The 23654-nt window shown below is 40.9% G+C and overlaps 1 protein-coding gene across 13 annotated transcripts in view; it reads right to left on the bottom strand.

The window, feature by feature from the left end:
- Positions 1 to 23654, bottom strand: part of LOC6730617 (mitogen-activated protein kinase-binding protein 1) — a 55511-nt gene that overhangs the window by 13557 nt on the left and 18300 nt on the right. For 3 of the 13 annotated variants that reach the window (XM_016179388.3, XM_016179395.3, XM_016179387.3), the window contains exons 2-3: positions 20568 to 20892; positions 20414 to 20496 (exon numbers count right to left, since the gene is read on the bottom strand). In XM_016179388.3, the coding sequence (XP_016023056.1) occupies positions 20414 to 20491 (78 nt within the window). In that variant the 5' untranslated portion in view covers positions 20492 to 20496; positions 20568 to 20892. Of the gene's footprint in view, positions 1 to 2156; positions 2973 to 16904; positions 17360 to 18693; positions 18846 to 20413; positions 20497 to 20567; positions 20893 to 23654 lie in introns of those variants that run through there. The other 10 variants (XM_016179391.3, XM_016179397.3, XM_016179396.3 and 7 more) reach the window with 9 other exon arrangements.

Below are 23654 nucleotides of genomic sequence, written 5' to 3'. Positions count from 1 at the left end.
TGATACGCCGTGAAATTGTAAACAGATTTTCTGGGCATGACTAAAATGAAGCCACAATGAAAATATGCTAACCATGACTGTAAATTATAATCAAAGCTTCCCCCGAAATCATGACCAACTGACATCGATTTTGTTTGAGTGAAAAATCGCAATTATGGGGCGTATGCGCAACGAAATCCGTGAGCTGGGCTTAATTCGTTTTCAAATGATAATTAGGCAGAGCAGCCGAAGGGGAAACAATTATTGGTGATTTTTTTTACTTATTTATTTGTTTGACTTAAAAGATTCTAATAGTCCAAAAATATATGATACTATACTCCTGTTACGTATTTTTAAACATATGTCTTCTACCACAAAGGCACTTTAAATTCCATTTATTTTACACATTTACTTCTTTTTGTCCAAACGGAAGTCAACACACGCCATTCATCAAAGCTTAATTTGGGAGCTGCCAAATACAACAGAGCCACAAAAAACTAAGCCAAAAGAAGCGAAATTCTTTTGTTACATATTTGGTGTAGTAGCGAAATTTATGAGCGGCAGAAAGGAACACAAATTTCCATTTCGTGCGACAGATGCGGCAGTTAACTGGTAATTAATTATGACTTAACGAGTGACGAGATACTGGCCCTGACCAGCCGTTAAAATTGGCCAAGAGGCCCGCGGCAAATCACTTTTCGGTCAAGTGGCTTTTGGCCCAATGCCCGCAGTTCGGTAATGAAGTGCCTGCTTTTGCTCGGCCTGCTGCTCATTGTTTTGGCCAAGTTCAATGCACGCAGCTGTTGGCTGCAATTGCTGGCCAAATTCTAGGCTCCATACCCAACCCACATGGCCTGAAGCGTCTGAGGCATTTCGGATTTCTGCCCACAATCCGAGCGAAAAAGGCCACAAATAAGCTGAAGCATTTCCAGCGGACAGGTGTCAACCAAGAATCACGCAATGAAAATGTTTACCTTAAGGCCACGAAAGCAAAGAACTGAAAAATATGCAAATCGAAAGCCTTCTCCGGTGAGAACCAAAATTGACGGGGGATTATTTTGGGGCTACACGGTATGCGCATCCACTTCTGCATTACTTTATTAATATTTATATATTAATTGAACATGTTCATAAATTATTATATTTAATTCAATCAAGTCACTCTGTGGAAAACATGGCATGCCGCAAATTATTAGTTTGGTTACAGTCCAGCAGCCAAAACCCAACTGGCGCCTAAAACAAATGCCGGGCTTAATTGCCTACTGCCTTAATCAATAAACGAATAAAAAGCCAAGCAGGAAAAGATTTTCAAGCTGAATTTTTTGCATAATTAAGGCTTGACTTATTGAAAGCCTGATAAGTCACTATTTTTCAATTGATTATTAATTCTCGGCATAAATATATGCTAAATCTGTTCTGCACACTTTTGTTCTCTTTGGCACACAGAATTTGTGGTTTGTGTGTATTGGTCATTTCTGTTTGTCCTACCACGTTTCATGCATTGCCAATTGGCTTTCATCGGCTTACTGGCCAACCGAACATGGCCCCCAAAACAAAGCAAAGAAATAAAAACAAGTACACTCAACAAAATCTTTCTAAGCTCTTAGAAATTACGAAATCCTCGTTTTCGATTTAAGCAAATATTTTTTAAGGTGTAGACATACATACAAATGGCTGTACAGTATAGATTCAGATACATTTGTACCGACAAGGCGCTTACGTGAGCGAAATGCTTATGACTATGAAAACAAGCCAAAAAGATTTTCGATAGAACCAAATCGAAATGAGCTGGATTTTTGAAATACAACTGGTATTTTCTATTGAGATTCCTCCTTTGAGTTTCAGAATCCGCCGCCACTAGCTAATTGCCCATAATTACCCTATAGAATACTTTTGCCAGGCAAAAACCACAGAAATCCATTACAAGTGCGGAGACAAAACTTTTGTAGCGAAATGATTCATGCGGTGGATAGTCTACCCGCGAGTGGGCAGAAATCTCAGTCATGGATATGAGTGAGTAGTGTCTAGGCCATGTCCACTCGAAACGGATGTTGCTCTGGCCAATATGCAAAGGGGAAAGGCCGTTTGCTTTCTTCGCCAGTCGAACGAAAGTTGAAGTGGAACCGATTCCGAGGGCCAATCCGTTCCGGCCATAAAATAATCTGGACGACCTTTACCTCGTAGGCTGCCACATCCTCCTTGCCGTAGATGGCAACTGGCGACGAGTTTCGGGGGGCGAACATGGCTCAATCTCTTCGAAGGTCCTCGAGGACACCCGAAACCACATTCCTCGGTGCGGAGTTCACTTAGTCAGTTAATTGCGAGTCGGGACTCTTTGTTATCTACACTTTTATGGCACATTTGAGACAGACGCCCACCAAAAATAAAAAATGAGCTTAAGGCTATAAATTCGTAATTGTTTTTGTTCAGTTCAACTCTTTTTGGGGGCGTTGTGGATTCGTTCGTTATTCGTACAATTAATAATACACTTTAAATAATACTTTTAAGAGTTTTTTCGTTGCTTTTCGGCTATTTTTGATGACTAGTCTTTATAGCATTGGTTTTTGCTTCTCTTCTTTTTGCGACTTTGTCAAGGTCGAGTTGTGTGTTCTCTTTGTATCCGGCGTTCGGTTCGTTGTATCTTTCAGTTTCGGTGCTGCGGTATCTGTTTATCTTTTGCTTTGCCACCGCAACTAAACTATAATTATTTTGTATTTTTCTAAAACTTTTTCACTGCGTTTCTTCAACTTTAGTCGAGGGTTTCATAAAATATTCGTTGCACGTTTTTCGCTGGCTTGCTTGCTAATTTCTTTTTACAACAATCAAAGCGTCGCCCTATAATTATTCAAAAAATTGCTGCTCGTTTGTAGTTGCTTTTAACTATTTTTTTTTTCTAGCTGTTGTTGCATTAAATTATCGTTATTTTTTCTGTCAGCCGCTGTCGCGTATCGTTTTTTAGCGCGGCTCAAATGAAACTGGCGAGATTTCAGCGATTTCAGCCACGACTTTGCCGATATCGAGTTGAGCAAACGGAGAGCTTGAGATATGGCAAGAGCTATATGCCATGAGCTATATGGAGAAAAATTGAAGAGAGAGGAAAACGCTCGTTTGAGACCTGTCCGATTGAGTTTTTGAGCGGCACGCACACGTATCTGCCAGATACTTAGATACTCAGTCTTCGTTCTCTGAAATTTGCATATTTCACCATGGAAACACGTTTCTGGCCCCAAGTCCAAAATAGCAATCGCTGTTCTAACACGCGAAATGAGCAAACTACTTTAGATCGACTGCAACTGCGGTGCGGGAGGGCCGAGAAATGGCCGGGACTTAAACTTAAAACACGCTAAAACAATTAATCAATTGCCGCTAGTTTTGGCACCCACGATTGCTTTAATTGTTTAATAATCTGCATACACACTGTGGAAAGTTATGGCATCTAAAGTCTGTCTGCACTGCCCACCGACTGCAATAAATTCTCGGAGTTACGGAATCGGTGGGCGTACACGTTCCCTCCAAAAGCCGTAAAACGAAATTAGGCAAATCAACAGTGGCTAAATGTTACAATGGGTCAGCCAAGTGGAACGCATCTACCACTGCCATGCAGATAGTTAGTTGCGGATACAGATGGCTACAGATGCAGATACATAAAGGGTCGGATTGTTTGTTTGGGCTGGCGCTTTGGTCAAGATTCAGTCTCTGCGCCAATTGCTAACTAAAGCCATAGAATTGAGCTCTGGCTATTTGCAGAAAATATGGTAATTCCCGTTTATTACTTATGGACTTAATTGGGCAGCATTTGAATGTGTAGTTGCACATTAGGGCATTGGGTTTTCACAATAAAGATAGGTGGTTATAGAAAATACTTTGAAATACACTTCTGTCGACACACATAAACTAGACTCTTTGGAAATTTGGATTCAAGTGCAATCATAAGCTCTGCCGTTGCACAAAGGCCAATCAAAAAGGTAGCTACCTTTCCATAAACAACTCAGCAAAACACACACCAGCCACACACACAACAGACGACAGAAAAGAAAATCAATTTGCATAACACAAATCAAGTGAAATAATCAGGCATCAGTGGAGAGCAACGAGACAGAGGCTGAAAAACCAAACCGATGGCCAAACAAAATCCGAGCGCGCAACGCACTGCACCACCGACAGATTGACAAACAAACAAAGCGGCACACTGGAAAAAAATGCACAGTTGACAGACACCTTTGGATTGCCCGCCCCTCCCCATCTGCATCTGCATCTCCATCACCATATACACATATACATTCCCCTGGATCCCAAATTGTGCAGCCAATTTCTTTATCTTGTGCCATGGCAAAGTCGCAGTTCGGCGCTAGTTTATGGGGGAAAGTTACAAGCGACTTGCTCTGACAGATGCTAGGCAGATAGATACAGTCGGGGGCATGGGGGGCACGGGGCATTCCCGGGGGATGGGGGCTCCGGTATCTGGTATCTGGGTAGCTGTGGGTCCGCCTGCATGCGCCGCATATTCAAATGAATGCAGACTGCTCATTGTTGCTGCTGTTGCTGTTTGGTAGCAGCGTTTATTGCAGCACAGTACGAAAAACTAGGCATCTCTATTCGAATTTAATACCTTATATAATTTCTGCAGAATATTTAAATAACGAATAGTGTAGCCACAATATTACATCAACTATGACTACAAGAATTGGCCATGATGAGCCTCTAGTTTCTCGCAGTGTAACTCGCTGCTGTGCCACTTGGCTGCCTTTTTCCTTTGATTTGCGCCGTGAAAAATCGCTGGACTGCACTGGAATCACAAACTATCCATCCACAGTCTGTCTGCGGAGAGCTATTTATCGCCTTTGCAATCCCACCTTCTGCAATTTGTAATTAAAATGCCATTTTGCCTCATTGTCATTTTCGGATTGTACAATTTTCAAATGCTTTTTGTAATGCAAATCGCCAATCGAATTACTTTTGTTCGAAGCTGGCCAATGCTGGAAATGAGCCTTTGTCCGCATCGATTTGTGTGGGCAACTATAATCAATAATTATTATGATTTATTTGCATTGTTCTCGGCATCGCAGATTAGATCTCCGGTCTTTGTGGGCTAAGAACATGGCAGTCAGCCAAGTGGGGAGTCTCTCTGGAGGGTTGAAAATGAGTTAGGATCGAGATAGTTTAGAATAATTGCATAATTGGTCCGTTGGTTAGGATTGAAGTCAGTGGGAATGGTAGAAGCATGTGATTTCTCACTCATTAAGATAGACTATCCATCGATCACTGATCGATTGAAAGGCACTCAACATTTCAATCGCAGCTGTCGAGCCGTTCAATCAGCGCTCCAATAAACCCACTCAATCGAATCTGGTGTGGCGCATGCGCAGTTTGTCCATCTGTCAATATCTCGGCAGCTCGAATTAAAAAAGCTCGCGATGAGGTAAGCTGCAAAATCTGAGCAAATCTCAAATCTCGGCTATCTGCGCCAATCATTTGCAGCCCCATTGAAGCGATGCCGACAATTTTGATTAATTGCAATGATTTGCAGCTAGCTGCAATCCAAAGTGTTACAACTGCAGGTTGGCCATCAATCGCTGCGCCACAATTAATTCGAAATCAATAAACCCATAAAGCTCAAACTCATAGTTGGAAAAGTGGAAAAATATGTTAAAATATGAAACATAATTCAATAACAAAGCGTGGCAATTTGCTAGGCGCACCACTTGAACTACGTGACAAGCGTGATGGCTCTCGGCATTTGGTTGGAAAAGTCTGGGAAAATCTGGCCATAAATTTGGCAAGGCGGGAAAGCGGCCACAGGGAAAACCAGTGCATGGAAAGCAGGAAGAAAATATTTAAGGGGCCAGCCAGCTTACTCTCGGGTGTCAAAGTTGATGAAAGATGCTGCCAGCTCCATGGCCTCTCAGCTTTGACTACAACTAACTTTAAAGGAGGAGTGCTGTCTGGGATTGGGAGTTCCAATCTGGAGACTGCATCTTCGGCGGCTTTGGTCGATTTGAAAGTTTAATCAAGCATTAGTGTTAGTTAAGCGGCTTTTTCGGTGATTTTATTGTCTTTTGCGCCCAACAGTTGGTGGTGGTGGCACGTAGTGTACTTCGTAATGGCCGCGCAATTTGTCTAATGATTGCTATTTGAGCAAGTAATTTGTGAGTGCAGATCAAAGAGAGAGGCTCGTATACGGGGATACAGAGTTGAAAGTCTTTTTATTCCGGTCGATTATAAGTGTTAATTATATGGCTTAAAACGCTTTCGGTGTAAGCTTTCTTTAATTGACACACAGATCTGTGACTCGAATGGCTAAGTGAACGCCGCTGACGTAAATTGAAGATGATGGGATGGTAATGTGTGGGCTTTAGTGGGTAACTACTGTGGGAAGTTTGGGAATAGAGCTCTCAGAATCAGGGACTCTTTATTCCCACTATAAAAGGTACTTACTTCTCGTTTAGCGAAAGATACTTTTTGGTCTAACATTCAGCATTATTTTGAAATATGAAAGTAATAAGATAGCTACCTATACATTTGACTTTTCTAATCCCGCTGTATGCATAATTTCCAGCCAAGCCCATGTCTCTCAAATTGCTTTCAAAGTATCAATTTCTATCACATCTTAACCCTCATTATCTCACTTCATTTGTGGTCGTTCCAGCGCCTTTTGCATATCAATTTCCCCGCCAAAGACTTAACCCATTACAAACTGATGGCCACATTCAAGATATTGATTACATAATGCCCGAGCCGCAACCGAAAAAAAATATCAATTTCGTGCGGTCACAAAATGCATTTAAGATTTAATTATATAGAGAGTGAAGCATTTTTAAATTCCACTTTGTTCGTGCTGTGCTTCGTTTTTATGTACTGCTAAATGCTGCAGAGGAGTTGTGGTCGCTGTTGTGAAAACCACTCGAAAAAAATGCGTTTCAAATGGAAACGACTGCATACGCCCACGGGCGGACCAGATACAGATACATGCGATTCCATATGTTGCACAAAAGTCTCGGGAGCTGCGGCAGTTGCAACGCACTTAGCCAAATTGCTACAATTTGACAAACTCAGAAAAGGAAAAAAATAAAAATCAGAGTACACCCAAGCCACAAGTGTTGGCTCTAATAACAAGTGTCAGTCTGTCAGCTGCCAGCCCCCAAAAGCTGCCCACAGTTCGAGTTCTCCGTTTTTTTTTTGTATTGAGATGCAGTTTCTGCATAATTTTGTTTGGGGTGATAAATTTTAAGTACTTAATTTTGTGGTATTAAAATGGTTTTATGACATTACTTATAATTTGATTAAAAGTCGGCACGGCCATTGAGGGGATTGATGTATCATTTCCGGCATTTCATAAATTCAAAAATCAGTTAGATGCCAAACTCTGCCCACAATCTTTTTTTGCGCTTTTTGTTGGCCACTTTTTGCTTGACCAAGGCAAAAATATGCAAATCGCTGTTAACAACTCCAGACATTAATACGCCTCAACTAAGTTCAGTTGCTTCTTTGAATCTGTTAGCAAAAGCCATAAAATATATGTTACCTAGTATATTAATTAATAACACAAGGCGGCAGTCTAAATTGTAGTGCAACAAAGGCAACTAATAAATTATGGCCAAGTGTAATTTGGCGTTTTTTGTGTGTCGCGATTTCTTGCGTGCTTTTTCAGATTGTGTGTCTCATTTCCTGAGCTCATTAAACAAATGTATAGTTCACGCCCAGACCTAAAGAAAACCTGTCTCAGTGTGCTAAATATAATTATTAACTTGCATAAAATTGGCAAATTTATGAATATAAATCAAAATTGCGCAGGAAGTCATTAAAGATAATACACATTACATCAACACGAGTGGAGTTAAATAAGTGAAGCTTTTTTTTAAATAAACAAGGACAGAAAACAGCTACCTGGAAATAAGCTGTATTTGTAGACTATTAAGATTAACAAGATATTGGGACATTAATGTTAGGATACGATAGCGATATCTGATGATGTTGCTCATAAAATATCACTTATACGACGCGTGGTGCGGTTGAACTTCAAAAAAAGAGTTGCTTGCCAGATGAAAGTGTTTAGATTGCAATAAGTTTTATGTACATATTTTTGAATTGATTTGAAAATGTTGCATAATGATTTCGTAACAGATCCCAAAAGTATACACTAATAAGTAAACAGACTGAGGTAAACATTACTAAGTCAACCGCAAAGGTGAATAATTTAACAAAACTTTTAAGTTGATAAATATTTCACTAACCGCAAGTATATCCTAATACAAACTATCTTCGCTACAAAGACCTCACACATTGCGGATTAATAAACCAAGAACTTTCAGGCTATGCAAATTTCGGAAGACAAAGAAACCAAATTATAGGCGTTATCTAAAGCCAAGCCGTGCCACATAAATCGGTTACTCATCTGGGTCAACAGAGATGGCGAAGAAAGAGCCGAGATTAAGTTACCAATTCTTCAATGAGCCGTAAACAACAAGATTCAGCAACCTCAATTTGCAGTTTACATGTGCCGCTGCAACTCTCTTTTTAGCTCGATTTTGTATCTGCATTTGAGTGGGCGTTCCGTCAAATAAAGCCAGCAAATTGTTATGGTTGTTAGTGATTATTTTTACAGCTTGTTAAGCAGTATTGAGCATTATTTTGGTTCGGACATGACTACCAATCATGTAAATGCAATTGGGCAGCTCAGCAAGGTGGGAAAACTCAGCGTCTTTGGATGAAATCAATTAACTCCACCGAATTTTCACCGCTAATAAAAACGTCATGTGCCGGCCTAAGGTTAACTCCAAGTATAAAATAGAAATATAATAATGATTTATGATCGCACTCAACCCGCTGGACAGTCAACAAAACGGTTAATAGAAAGCTCAGATTCAACTCGAAAAATGATTTATTTATGACTTCTGCGGCACGCAATTGAACCGAAAGCCGAGGAGAAATAAAAGTAATTTCGGATGAGTAGAACTGACATCATCTGCTGAGACAGCAAAATGCTTTTGCGTCTCGGAACCCAGCAAATCTCATTAGAAATGCATTTGCTGAGCCGAAAACAAAACCTGAATCTCAAAGCCGAGCTGAATTCCCGACTCGAGTTTGGCTCTAATTAATAAATCAACCTGTTGAGTCAACGGGTAAATAGGAAACCAAATAAATTAAAGCCAGTTAAAGGGAACAGACTTTCCCAGTCAAAGTGTGGGCGATCAAAGGCTAATGGCTTGATAGATAGTTAAACAGTCTATTATCACCGGCAGAATGCAAATGATTTGAACATCTCATCTCCACTCAACCTTTTGCCGCCTGAGAAAGTCAATCTGTCAAAAAAAAACCAAAGAAACTCAAAGTGGGCGCCACAAGTTGTTTTTCTTATAAATATCGTTGAGCTCAGACTGTCTGTCTGGAGATTCGGTAGCTTCGTAAGATACAATATCTGTATCTGAGAACAAAACATTTAGGAGTGCCCATGCATCAATCAATTTGCCAATCATGTGGGTTGTAAAAAGAAAGAAAAAGTACAAAATGAATGTAGAGTAAATTGAAGGTGTTGAAATCGGAGTTAAGCTTACACTTACTAAGTAGAAACAGATTAAATATTATAACTTCTTTGAGTTTAATTGAACCAAAGTCATACTTCATAGTTAAAACGTGAGTTGCCTTTTGTTTACACACTTATCGCACCATATTTATGCGACGTATTTAAGCACATTTGCACACAAGTTTAAGCAAATTTGACAACTTTTTTGCCACTCGCCGGCCAGACAACATTCTCGCATTTGGAACTTCAAAAGTTTTCGCCGATTGAGTGCCACAAATCAAGTTTAAGTACGGCAACAAGGCAAAAAACGAAGCAAAACTATGTAGAATAGTAAAAAGAGCCACAACAAATGCTGCCAGTGGGCTGAAACAAATGTAATTGCGCGTGTCGAAATGTGGAACAAAAAACAGAAAAAAACCGACATGTATACAGATACTCTGTCAGCCAGTCAACCAGCCAGCCAGCCCACAACTTTTAGATTCTGAACTCTTGATAAATTTATTTGTACGGGCGACAAAACAATTGAATTGAATATTTCGCCGGCCGGCTTCAAGAGCATTTAAAATGCACAGCACAGCGGAAAAACACGAATTAAAGCGAGAATAAATGCTGGCTGCATTTTAAAAAGAGGGCAACTGCCAAGTGTTAACTGCGTTTTCATGGCGCGGTTAACGTTCAACGATCGCGACTGGAGGAAAATGCCAAGACGTGCCAAAAACCAGACCCTACTCAGACCCTTTCTCCATCTTCCTTTTCAATCTGTCGGATTGGGCAAGAAGTGCGGTTACAAAATATTCCAGCCATCAATTTGGCGGCTTTAACAAAGTGTGTGGAGCGATTCCAACTCGACGCTGGTAAAACTGTCAGCCCGACAAGTGGCCATCAAGTGGGAGGAGTCGAGTGGAGACGGCAAAAAGATTGTAGGGAAAGATTGATTATAGAAGGACGGGTTAACTTATCACTCAGCTGGGATGCAGCAGGTATTCGAATGATTAATACTTAATCCGAATCAAATGACATTACATGGTACAAAATAAAAAGTAAGAGTATTTAACTTCTTCTTAAATTATGGCACACATATCTCAAATTATCTTTCACCTCATCAACCCGCATTAAGTATACCACCCGTGATCCCCTTTTATGATTTGTTCAAGCCATTTAAAAATAAATGCTTAAGTCATCTTTTGCGAGGCAAAGTTCTCGCCTCATATCTGAGCTCCATGGCTTATCGTAAATAATACAAAATCTCGATTTCATTCCGACCTGCACTCGGGTCCATTCGGGTTATTTAAATTCAGCTGTGGGCCAAAAATAAACAAATGACGATAAGCACAAGAAATCACGCTCCGGTCTGATATAGTTAGTGGTATATACTATAAAGAATAACTCTGTTTCGCTGGGCAATAGACGGGCAAAAAACTAGTCACGTTTTTCCGGTGCTCAATGCCAAAGTGCAAATTATGCAAATCCAAGATCGCAAACTGGGGGGTGGAGATAGCGGGCCATGCTTATAAAGGGTGCCAAGTGCTGGCTTTTTAGCAAGGGGCATGCCCAGGAAAATATATAAATAATCGATGGAGTGATGGATGGCTGGTTGAGCAAAAGGTAAAAAAGTAAATAAATCATGGTAACCTAGAATTTTAAACATTTATACAAGACTTACTTCTTTTTTCGCTTGGTTTTTCCTGTTTCTCCTCAGTTTTCCCTCCGACATGTATTTTATTTAGTGGGGTTCATAAAACTGTTTGCTACGCTTTGTTGCCCCAAATCACACCCAACTGACTGTGCCACCCGTATATACATATAACTAATTACCACGGATAGTTCTTGTTTTCGGCTCAGTTCAATGACACTTCCCTGAAACTAGTTATAATTTCAGGGGCTCCACACTCTAGATCCCCCATATCCAACCGGCTGTCTGTCATTTGCGGACTCTAACTGTTTTGCATTGTTTTATGGTCAGCCAGACTTTTTTTTTTTGTTCACACATGGGAAACAAAGCCATCAAATAAAACGGCCAGCGAACAACAAAAAAGCAGCTAAACACGATGTGCTGCAACAGTTTCCATTTAATAGAAGGTGTGGAACCACAGTGGAATTACGGTGGCTACAGTGGGTACAGTGGATACAATGCATACAGTGGGTCACCCATGTGGCATAGAAGTTGCACCACAGAGCTGCCTGAATGGCCAACTACCGTTGGCTGGCTTAATGTCACAAATCCACGATCTTTTCTAGTTGATTGGGTAATGCAGAGAGAAATGTGCGTCCCATTTTCACTACACAAAAACCGAGAAGTGCCTACGGAAATTTATGTGTGCTCCACATATTGCCCTTGTAATTAGCCCCTCGGCGATTTGTCAGCCCAACCACTTTTGTCACGTTCCCTGGTCTTTCGGTGGTTCAAGATGGTGATGATGATGTTGTTGAGCATGAAATTGCCGGGCGTGAAACTACCGTGAGTTCTCTGACAGCTATAAAGATATATGGGAAGTGGGTGTCAATTGGCAGCTAAGTTGTCTCGAAAGGTCTGCATAAAATATGTGAGCTCCCTATCAATATCACGCACAAGTTGCAGAAGCAGTTGCCAATTCACGATGTGAAGATACTTAACTTAGTAGTTCCTGTGCATGAATGGCAGCTGGTGGGGATTATGCGGAAAATGCTGTTATTACAGTTTGTTTAAAACTATAAAATGTGATATTGCTTATGGGTATGCATAATGCATGTACTAATCCTATCCCATTCACCACAATCCAATCTCACTTTCAGCTCCACAGATCCATTCCTAACTTATGCCACCTTCATGCCGAGTACTTCAGCGGAAACTTCAGCCTTGAAACGCTCCACCCGCAGCGGCAAGTGAGTAAGTGCACTGGTAATTGGGCTTAATAGTCGGGCTAATAACTAAAGGAAGGCACGCCCTACGGCCCCTCGAAAAACAACATCCAGTGGAGCAAAACCCAACTGAACTGAACTGAACTGAGCCCAACCCAAGGAAACTGAAATTGAAACGAACGCTGAGAGCTGGCCGAAAACATTAATCATGCAAATGGCCCAAACACTTTTTCTCTCGCTTTTGGAAATTACAATCCAGAAAATGCGCCACTATGGGTGACTGCTCCCACAAAAAGGTAGATATACGTATAACTGCGACTTTGAAGGGGTGTCGCGACGGAAAAGCGAGAAAAAAGGGAAAACAGTTCGGCCAAGCGGCCAACCGTTTTCCACATGGCCGCACAGAAAATTAGCAAACGAGATCAGTCCAAGAAAAGCTATCGGCTTGCAGATTTTCAATTCGAGAAGCCCGAATGCAAACTGCAACGAGGAAAAGCCGCTCCAGAGCGCTGCAGCCGGCGACCGGGGAAAAGTCGAAAGTAAAAGGAAAGAGGAACGGCGACTTTCCCAAAGCAGCAGCAAAAGGCTACTCTAGACGGGTCTGTGCTCCGCTCTGCTCCGCTTTTCCTACAGCGATTTCCCGACTCTGCGTGGGTGTGTCGTCGTCTTGTTCGCCGGCGGATCCAAAAGCACTCTGGGATTAGCATATATTAGCGCCCCTGGGAAGTGCAAGTCGGGGGGCACCAAGCCACTCAGAAAGAGAGAAACCCCAATAAGATCCGACCAGAAAGGAAAATGGAAAAAGGTTTTCCACGACACGAATCAGTGTTACTCTTCGTTGATTAACTATTTGAATGAATTCCCGTATTTATGACTCGCCAACATTTTAATGGCCTACAACTTAGTTAAATGAGTTTATTAGCCTCCTATTGTTAAGAAACTAAAACATTTAAAAATCTATTTTAAACACATTCGTTTTGAACACTCCCAAAACCCCAAAGCATTGGAGAGCAGCCCAAAGAAGGCTAATGCATTGCCACTTTTTGGGGTCCAAGTTGGAGGTGGCTTGTTTGCCAACTGCGGTGGGTGGGTTGTGGGTTGTGGGTGGTGCTTTAAGCCTGGTGGTTTTAGGCTCATGTCTGGGTAACTGAGTGGTTTGCTTTGCTGCCTCTAAAGCTGATTTCATTGTTCGGTTAGCAACGGCTTATGGACTTAAGTCGGCCGAAGCCAAGCCAGGAGCATAATTTAAGACTCGGATATTGTTTCAATAGTTGACTCTGTCTAATCTCGAAGTCTGCAATCTGCAGATCAAAAGGCGGTTTTCAAGGGGCAAAAGGGGCGGGAGCGTTACCATCGACTTTCAATATTCTTCGTGTTTTGTCGCATGCCCAAAAGCCTTTCAATTAAACGAGTCGCACGTTTTTTTCTCTTCAAAAAAATCCATTTTAGCGCCAAAGTTCGACGGCGGCGAAACCAAATGAGCTGCAACAGCTATAAACCACTGCGAAACTGAGCATATGTATAAATTGAAGATACAGTAGAGCTTAGGAGTGCAGTAGGAAAACTGTTTAAAAAGAGAAATTACTTAAATTGGTTTTCATCCTATGCTAGAAATATAGATAGCGAAAATATTGTTACAAATGTTATGCCATCCAGCGCTCAACTGCGAGTCTTCACTGTATGTGGTAAGCATTTTTTGTTACATTTTGAGGCCAACATGGGTTGGGGCACTGACAACCAAACACCAACCGCTCCAAACTGGCTGCTGTTTTGTTTTTCTGGGCCTGACTCATGATGCATATGCCGCATATTGATACAGTTTTCTGTTACTTCTCTGCGCCACAAAAAATCGAGAAAATAAATGATACATACGCCGGATAAATGATGTATAAAGTTGGGTAGGGCTGCGACTGGAAGTGGAAAATGCTGTTGTCCATTGCACAAAGACCTCTATTTATAGCCATTGAACTGGACACAGTTTTTCCTCAGAATCCCCCGCTGCAGAGCCAAGTGAAAAGCGGAAAAGACGCCAGAGATTAAAATGGCAGTCATTTAAATGAGCAAATCAGTTTCAATTAATCATTCCATGGCATTTAATTCCTTCTTGCCAACGAAAGTGGAAAGTTGGACGCGAAAGGAAAAGATACCGAGTCAAGGCTTCAAGTGCATTTTCTTCCTTTCACAATGTGGCCGAAAATCAAGTAAAATAAATGCAAGCCGTCTGGGTAAATGGAAAACCCAAACTGCACTATTGGCCAAAACCTGTCACGCAGCTTGAGTTAATTAAGTTGCAACTCCTACACTCTCTTTTTGCAAAATTATACCACATTCACTGTATGTACGTTTAAATTAGCAACCAGAAAACACATATTGACTGTAGATCCCCCGTGTTATCAATGGCACACTTGCTTCGTGATAAGTTCCACCCACAATTGGAAGCACTAAGCGATCATTGGCCAAAATAATTACATGATGTCAGCCTCAAATAGCAAGGCGCACTTAAAGGCCTTTTTGGAGATAAGTATGTATATATCTGGCATTATGGAAACTTAATTGAATGTTTACATAGTTGCGGGAACGCAAGATACAACCAACTGGTTAGGCTTGGAATTTTACCAATTAAGAGTGTTTACATTAAAGTGTCTTCACTCAACCAAGATTTCCCACCCTGACATATCAATCGTAAAAAAGTAAGCCCCGCTAATTGTGATCCGCTTAGCCGGTTTTAGCCAGGAAAACATCGGCCAACAATGTGAGCCATTTTTAAGCATACACTTAATCTTTCTTCATCCAAAGTGACAAATCAATTCCCCCAGCGAATTAAAAAAGAATGATTAAACACTGTCTCGAGTGCAGTTTTCACTTTGTGTTCGACTGCCTTAAAAAGAGAATCGTTTAGGCCATATTTAGAAAAGAAGAAAAGCCGTCTCCGACTAAGAAAGTCCGCAGATGTATTTGCAACAGACTTGGCTTGATAAATGCCTACAAATCGCCAAACGACACTTTACTTTCTGAGCAGTTAGAAAGTCGACGTGGCGACTAGCAGCGAAATATGATAAACGACAAGGCTGACTTGATGAACACTTTCCCAGCGAACTGGGAGGCTGGTCATTAGAAGAAAACGCCGTCGACAAGACTGGTTGCATTGCTTTGGTTTTGCAGCCGAGGGAAAAGTAGAACAAAAAAGAGGAAAATCGAGACGAGCTGAGACCGGCAAAGGGGACGAGGAAAAGTGGCTGCACATTTTGCTTTCAATTTGCCAAGTAGCCAGCGCAGATAACGTGGCGGATGAGCCGGGGGGATGGCGGATCATATGGGCCAAAACAATTACGGCCGCAAATGAAGTTGCTTGCTTTTGTGGTCGGCGGGTGGTGGGCGTGGCTCGGGGGCAATTATGTCCAGCAGTCGTGTAGAAAGAGGGGAAAAGCATCCATCTGCATACACGGAAAATGCAGGAAAACTCGACTCCTCCTCGCGAGCAAATGTTTTCTGCTCCAAAAAGCTCAAAGCGGCTGTGAAAATGATTTTTCCCATTTTCATCTTGTCTTGAAGATCGCAAAATAGTGATTTAAACTGCAACACTGTTGCCAGTAATGAAACCGAAAGGCACACAGATAAGCAGAGGAAAATGCAAATTGCGTGCAAAAATGCTGTTTGATTATCCCCTGCTGTGACCTTGAACTTTGCCACCTGTAAAGGGGAGAACAAAACAAAAAAACAGACATCGAACTTGCTAAATCGTATTGCCCCCTGAGCTGTGCAGCTGATTAATTATTGCGCATTACGCAAGTCGAACGTTGAAAAGTTCCAGCCTGCTCTCTGTAGTATTTCCCCGCCGAGGGAAAAACAAATTAGAAAATTGTTTGCCGCAAATTGCGCTGTGCTGACATTTGCACAAGTTTTGCTGCGTTATTGCCAAACAAGAAAAGTTGCCTTGCATGATCCAAAAAAAAAAAAAGGAAAACCAAATTGGATAATAATTAAAGGTCACGAGGGAAGAGGGATTTAAAAATAAATTTAAATTTTATTTGATTTATTGCTGCTCGCCTTTAAATAAAGTATATTAACACCGAAGGATCTCAATCTCTTAACATTGAGAATCGCAGAGAACAGCGCTGTTATTCCAATGATTTGAGCCGTTAGACAGTCCGAAAATATTCATTGTCTGCTTTTTGACATATTGGCCCTCCAAAATGCACTCAAAGTCCAAAGTAAAACTTAAATTGAAATGTCAAGTGGCGGAGCTCCGCTTCACTCCACAAACACTGAACTTTATTGCCCCACAAAGGGGACATTTGCATCAAAAATAAATGAACGCGTGGAAAATGCACGACAGTGGGTACAAAAGCAGGGGGTTAAAAGCTGAGAAGCATAATTAATGGAAAACAAGCGGCTGCTGCACTCGTGGATCCATTCATGAACAATATGGAGTAATTTATGATGGGGTCGTCAGTTTGTATATGCATATCTTTTTTTTTTTGCCTCTCGTTTGGGAGGTATGCCATTTTTTTATGATTTTTTATTTGCCATTTTTTTTTAGTTGTCTGACTTTAGTTTTTGAACTCACTTTTTCGCTGCGCTCGTAATTCGCTGGGAACTTGGGCGAGCCGAAGACCGATGACGGCGATGGGGTTAACGGCGACGCCAGCGGCGACTGCGACTGCGATTGGAGCGCCATGCGCTGGTGGTGCAGCGTGGAGAGCGTCGGCGTCGACGCCGACAGCGACGCCGGGGTCATGATTAAATGCCGCATTATTTCGCCCGATTTTCCACTGGTTTTTCTCACTTCGCCGCCCGCCTTTCACTGGCAATTGTTTTTTGTTTACTGCGTTGCTTTTGGTTATTTGTTGCACTCGGCGGCTATTTACATTTCAACAATTACATTGTTTTTCCGTTTGTTTTGGTCAGCGATTCGTTACGATCCGCTTTTTTATTTGCTCTCTGTTTTACTTTATTTCGCATCCACCGTCTCACTTTATTTCACTGTAAATGTCAATTGCCTTTGTGGGGCAAAACATTTTGCTAGAAACAACACAAATTTAATAATCCAAATTCAACAGCTGCCGCGGATGTTGACAGAACCAAACAGTCATCATTGCCAAATGGGTTACGTTCTGAATACCAGAAATAAAAGCGTTCTTTCACTGCCTCTAATTTGACGCCCTCTTTTTTGTGGTCAGTGCTTAAACGACAGACTTTGCACTCTTTACAGCATTGGTTTTGATTAAGGAAACTATTAATATCGATATGCAATTCAAGCTTAGAAATCGATTTAAACGATAACTACAGTAGACTTAATTTTCAGTTTCTCTATAATTGAAAATTATCGCGTCAAGTTTACTTTGCCATCCAATTTGTTTACTTTAACTTTTCGCTAGCTCGTTTTCTTCTTTTATTCTTATCTGAGCACTTTAATTGCCTTTACTTTTATCACCTTGCTTCCTGATACATTTGCGTTTCTCTCTTGCTTATCGCTTATCACCCCTTCCCCCTTATATTTCAATTTTCAGCTTGTTATTTTTGTGTTTCTTACTGTTTTTGTTTTTGGGATTTTATTAGAATTTTAAATTTCTTCAACACCCTTTGGTCAATCAATAAGTTTTAAATATGTCTGAAACAGTGGTGTTTTTTTTTTACTGCTTTTTATCGTTTATTTGCTGTTTTTCAGCCGTCGAGCATATCAGTATTTTGATAAGCATTTTGCGGAATATCATGAAAAAGCAGATAAATTGCGTATACGCCACGGAGACGGCAAATGAAATTTATAAGGTTTGCAAAGCAATGGTAATGTTGTTTGCGTTTATTGTTATAATTTTTATTGCAATACTTTCAATACAAATACAACCCACTGTCGCTTAAATGTTCCACTGTTCTATGCATTTATTTTAATTTGCATGTGGCAGTGATCTATCGCCTAATTTAATTAACCGCAAGAATCTGAGTACCGTAAATTGACTTGGGTTCTTTTTCGCCGCTTTTCTCTGCTCTTTTACAGATTATATAACGTCATCTTGATCATTAAAAGCTGATGACGGTGGGTTAATTTTGTTTTGTGTTTATTTGCTGTTGTTGCTGTTTGCAGTCGACCGAATTACACGCACCGAAAATGAACAAAAGCAACAACTAACAACATTCGAAGGTCATTCCGCAGTTTTTGGGCAAATTAGAAACATGAGAGGCACACTAAAAAACTAAGTTTAACACGATTTAAGCGGGTCAAATGCGATTTGTTCGCCTGCCGAAATATAACTCTTATTTGCGGTATTTCTCGTTACGTTGTTTCTTCTCCCGCTGATTGGCTTTTCATAATTTTCCGAATTGCACAAACAAATTGCATGCGAACGCGTTGCAAATACCAATACAGATGCAGCCAGGCGAGACGCGAAGACAGCCAAAGCCAAAGCTGAAGCGGAAAAGCGCGAGGAAAATCACTGAGCACGCAGGAAAATCGCGGCGCTCCAACTGGAATACGAATTGTAACTGAAAGGCGGCGACAAAGCAAACGAAGCTAAAGCAGCGCAAAGCAAAGCCAGCGGCGCAGGCAGCGCAAAGCTCCAAAGCCCCAACAGCTGACAAACAATAACAAAAACCTTTGGGAGAGATCCCCACTCTCTCGAAAAGCTAACCAATCAGCTGTTACGTTTATTCCAGACCAACTAGACAGAAATGTGTAACTTTAAAGAACATTCCCTGAATGTTACAGTCAATTGATATCCTAGAATTAATCTATATTATTAGTAGATCAATCGTTCACGCTTGTTTTCAGTGCATATCATTTTCACCACGCGAAAGCTTTTGAAGAGCGCGAAAGGCTTTCTCTTCTTTCTCTTCGCATCTAACGCGTTGTATATTTAATCTCTTTGTCATCGACGCTTCTTAAAACCATAATTGCCTTCGTTTCGATTTGGTTTATTATTTAATAGGATTTTCTGTGGGTGGTGGGTGGTGTGTGTTTGGTGGTCGAGTGGTTTGTTCGTCTGTCTGCTGCGTGCATTGAACTTGACATTAAACAATGCAATTGTTTTGTTTTACTAATTGCGTGAAACTCGAGCGCACCTTAATTGTGGGTTACCTTTGTGGAACCTGAGTTGGGAAGTGTGTGGGTGGTTAATGAACCTATACACCCGGTAGGTGGTGTGGGGTGGAATGTGGGTCGATGGAGTGACAATCGCCGTAGATGATTGATGAGGATTTTTTGCATGTGGCTGCTAATTAGCTGGGTGTAAGTTTAAGTGAATGATATGTGAAATTACTTGTTTTTAGTCAGCAGTCGTTTAATGACTTCATCAAATTGTACTTAAAATTAAATCACAGCTAGCGACTGTTTGGGAATATTTAATATAAGGCTTGAATATTTTATGCACGCCCCTTTTATTATGGAAATGGAAATGGGTTGATTATAATACATTAATCTTCATTCATCAATGGCATTCCGCCATTCATTTTTGTATTGTATTTTTTCCAACTTTCTCAATCAACTACTTTCAATTAAAAACTCCCATTGAAAAATATACCTGACAAAAAGCAACGCCAACTCATGACCATTCAGCATTTTAAAAGGAAAATGCTTTTTGTGGAATGGCAGCAAATTAATCAAATCGCAGTCAGATGAACAAAAAATGTATTAAAACGATCGGGAAAAATATATACAAATAAATGACACAACCCAATCGATTTGCATTTGTGGGCGAAGTTCGAATGAATGCAGCACAACTTTCCATTTTCCTCGTCGGGCCAAGAAGATAAACAAAATCGTCTGGGAAACTGGATCACATGCACTGCAGGCGGTCGCTCATTTAAGCGGATTCGATAGTGACAAACCTCCCAACTAAAACAACTTCCATGTTTCTCACGAATTAGATCGCGTTCGATGAAAGCCAGCAGAGAATGGAGTCGGCTAAGCAAAGGGGACTTTTATGGATATATTCCAAATTTAAACTAATATTTATATTTGTGCATATCGCAGGTGTCCGGGTACCAAAATTGGTAACGGAACCCACGACAGATCCTGAGTTATTAAAGTGTTCATTTTAAGCATACCCTTGTGGATTATATTAGTATTGCAGTGGAACTCACCCTGTCCATTAACTGTTCATCGTTACGTTTGCGCCTCGCCGGCGCCCTTATAATGCGTCCCACATCTGGAGCGTCCATGGTTGCTGTGGATTGCAAACGCAATAATAAAAGAAAATGAAATAAAAGAGAACGTTTGCTATTTTTTTCTCTTTACTTTCTAGAAATTGCGTCGCTCACCGCTCCCCAGCGGGGTTTCGAACCAGCGCGAATCACTTATACGCGAGCGCCGGTCGGTGGATGACTCCGCTTAGTGCAGCTTTGAGCATTTAGTTGTGCTCAGAAAATGAGCCTTGAGTTGCGCTCGAAGCTTACAAAATGCACTGCATACTTTAGGGCTGGCTGCATTTGGCTTCAAAATTTGGCAGTTTTCTTGTTGATTTACTTGAATACTTTATAATTTTATGGCAAGTATAGAATTTTTGTTATTTTAACGACGGAAGCATAGGTGGCAATTGGCTCTTGCCTAAGTGGACAGCATTCTGAAAAAGATAAACAAGGTAATTTAATAATAGTTTAATAAATAATAATCCATGCCATGCGATATTAATAAAAGTTTAGAGAGTTTTACTGTCAAAGCCATTTAAATTACTGCAACTAGTTAAAATTTAATAAAAACTTTGCCTCATTTAAGCCGTTTTAGGACAAATTGAAAAATGCATTAAAAGGACTTTTCACCTTTTGCTCGTTTGCCTTAAGCACACTTTTCCTGCTGTTGCCGCTCGGACAATTTCCCCTCCTCCTCCACCCCATAGAAACAAAGTTTCCCCCACGATTTTACTTTCCCAGTCTTGCGCTGAATAAAATATGATTGAGGTTCAAGGCGACTGAAAGCTTTCAACTGCAACAATGTCAATTTGCTGCAGCTGTTTGTCTCGGGGCTACCTATTCCAGTGTTGGTAAATTGATTTTGAAGGCTTATAAAATAGTCAAGAGTTTAGAGGAAAAGCGGAAGGAAACCCGGAGCCACCTAATCAACTCACCAAGTAAAAAAGTGGTTACAAGATTGGACATTTAGTTTAAGTTTATCTTTCTACCAGGTGCAGTCTTAAGGATTGAGGATAAGTTACAAATTGAATTCGATTGCACGCCTAATTGACTTCTTGAACAAGACAAGCCAAAACTCAGTAGCTAAGTCACACAAATCAGCGAAGCAATTAGACACTGCAAATCAATTGAATCAACATTCGAACAGTTCGTCACTTCCCACTAGACAATTGACAGGCCATTTAAGATGCAGTTGGCTGAAGGGAAGTTCTGGCCTCCAAAAACGGTTGACAATAGTCATCCAATAATGGTCGTGTGACGTCTGCAGCGGGCCATAAAGCCAATGAATCACAAGTCACTCGCTACTCCCACTTGTTACCACATTGGGACCCAGATTGATAAGGATGTGGCCGTGCAATTGCACATGATTTCATTTGGCCCAAGGTAAGTTTATCTTCGGCCTGCGATACATGTTAGTGGGTCGAATGCGGTTGTGGTTTTTATGTTCGAATTAAGGCATATAGGCGGCACTTGGCCAAGTTAATTAAACAGCGAAATAAGGAAACACTAGTAATTAATGCGCAAAAAGGCAGCAACAACGAAACAATGACTAAGTGATTACAGATACAAAGCGGGCTGCAAAAAATAAAACAGAGTATAGAAGACGTTGGCGAACCCTCAAAACCTCTGCTTGAATGAATCCAAAAAAGTGTGGCGGAAAAGCGTGGAAAAACAGCGGGAAAACGGCAAACAAAAGGAGATACCTCCAGTCTTGAGGTTGAACAATTTTCCTCTCAGCTTTGCACCATTTTCGGTGTGACGCCGATTGCTTTGCATAATTTGCAGAAAGTTGCCAACGCAGGTGACCAAATATTGCGAAAATTCTTTAATTTCCTCAGCAAGTTTTCTTCGGATGGGAAAACTTTGGAATTCAACGTGGATTGTGCTGAGTAGAGAATAGCTGTACAAAGAGTCAATGGGAATTAGAAGTTTAAAAGGGTAATTGTTGTAGAATGATTGCATTTTCATTAAATAAGCTAACTTTTAAGTTGAAAGATGATCTGTTTAAAAAACAGCGGCACGCGTCGCAACAAATCCTGTATTTAATTAATGCAATCGGCACTAAACTGACAATATTATCGTTTTGTTAACTTGTTTAATTGACCGTGTCGAAAAAAAGGCAAAACAAATAAGTGTTAACATATTGACAATAAACGAGTAATTTCTCAACACTGGCGAAGGGAAATTCATGGCGAGGGGAGCTGCAGTGCCCACTCATGGAGCAGTTTCTACCATTTTCCTTATCTTTTCCTTTTCTTGGGGATCCTCTTGCCAATCAAGTCAGCTCCAATTTCGCCGCAGTACGAGTATACTATCTCGCCCACTTTTTGCACGGAGCAATTAAATTATGTATTATCTTTGGATTGGCTTTCAGCTCAAATCAAGTTGTAAATCGATTAGGGGACTGCTGCCTCCACTTTTCTCTGCGTTTTTTCTTTTGTGCACAGTGACCGCCATAAATAAATGCAGTTGACGACGGCTGAGTGATTTATGCGACAGTTTGCCAGGCAATTGGATTTTTTCATAATTTTTATATCCTATTTTTCCATTGATTAGATAGACTGGCGACTGGCACATATTGGGCGGATTTTATCTCTGACCATCGCTCCTCTAGAAAACATTTTTTTTTTGCAGTTATTGTTGTCTGAGCGTTGAGAACAAGTTTTATTTCATCTTTTTGTTTGGCGACTGCCGCTTTTTCTCGCTTCTTGTGAGTCAATTGACCCAAATTGTTGGGCTCCGGCCTTTGTGTCTGAATCGACTTGGGCAGCCTCTCTTGTTGTGGCAGACGTGTCGTTTCGCAGTGCTCAGATTGGCCCCAAATACCCTGTAATTCGGAGGCACAACAAAGAATTTATAGACCTCTCACTTAGTAGTTAATGCTACGTTGATTAACCCCTGAAGAGTTGCTACTTGTACAACGATCAGTTTGTGAAAGATCCAGCACTTTATTTCCATAATGCCTTTCATTTCAAAACAAAGGGCATCTCGACTTCCACACACTCAATTAACGCTCTATACATGTTTCTCGTTCGGTTTCCTGTTCTTTTGTTTTTAGTGGGTCGTCTTAAAACGAAAGGCAGTTGAACTTTGCCAAAATGATCAGCTGAAGAGGCTGGGCATGTGGCTACAAATAACTCTTATCTGATGTGATGATATACGTGGGGACTTAACTATACACTAATGAACTAACTAA

The sequence above is a fragment of the Drosophila simulans genome, chromosome 2L, assembly GCF_016746395.2.
Source record: "Drosophila simulans strain w501 chromosome 2L, Prin_Dsim_3.1, whole genome shotgun sequence".
Taxonomy (NCBI): domain Eukaryota; kingdom Metazoa; phylum Arthropoda; class Insecta; order Diptera; family Drosophilidae; genus Drosophila; species Drosophila simulans.
This window is presented reverse-complemented; position numbering and strand designations above follow the sequence as displayed.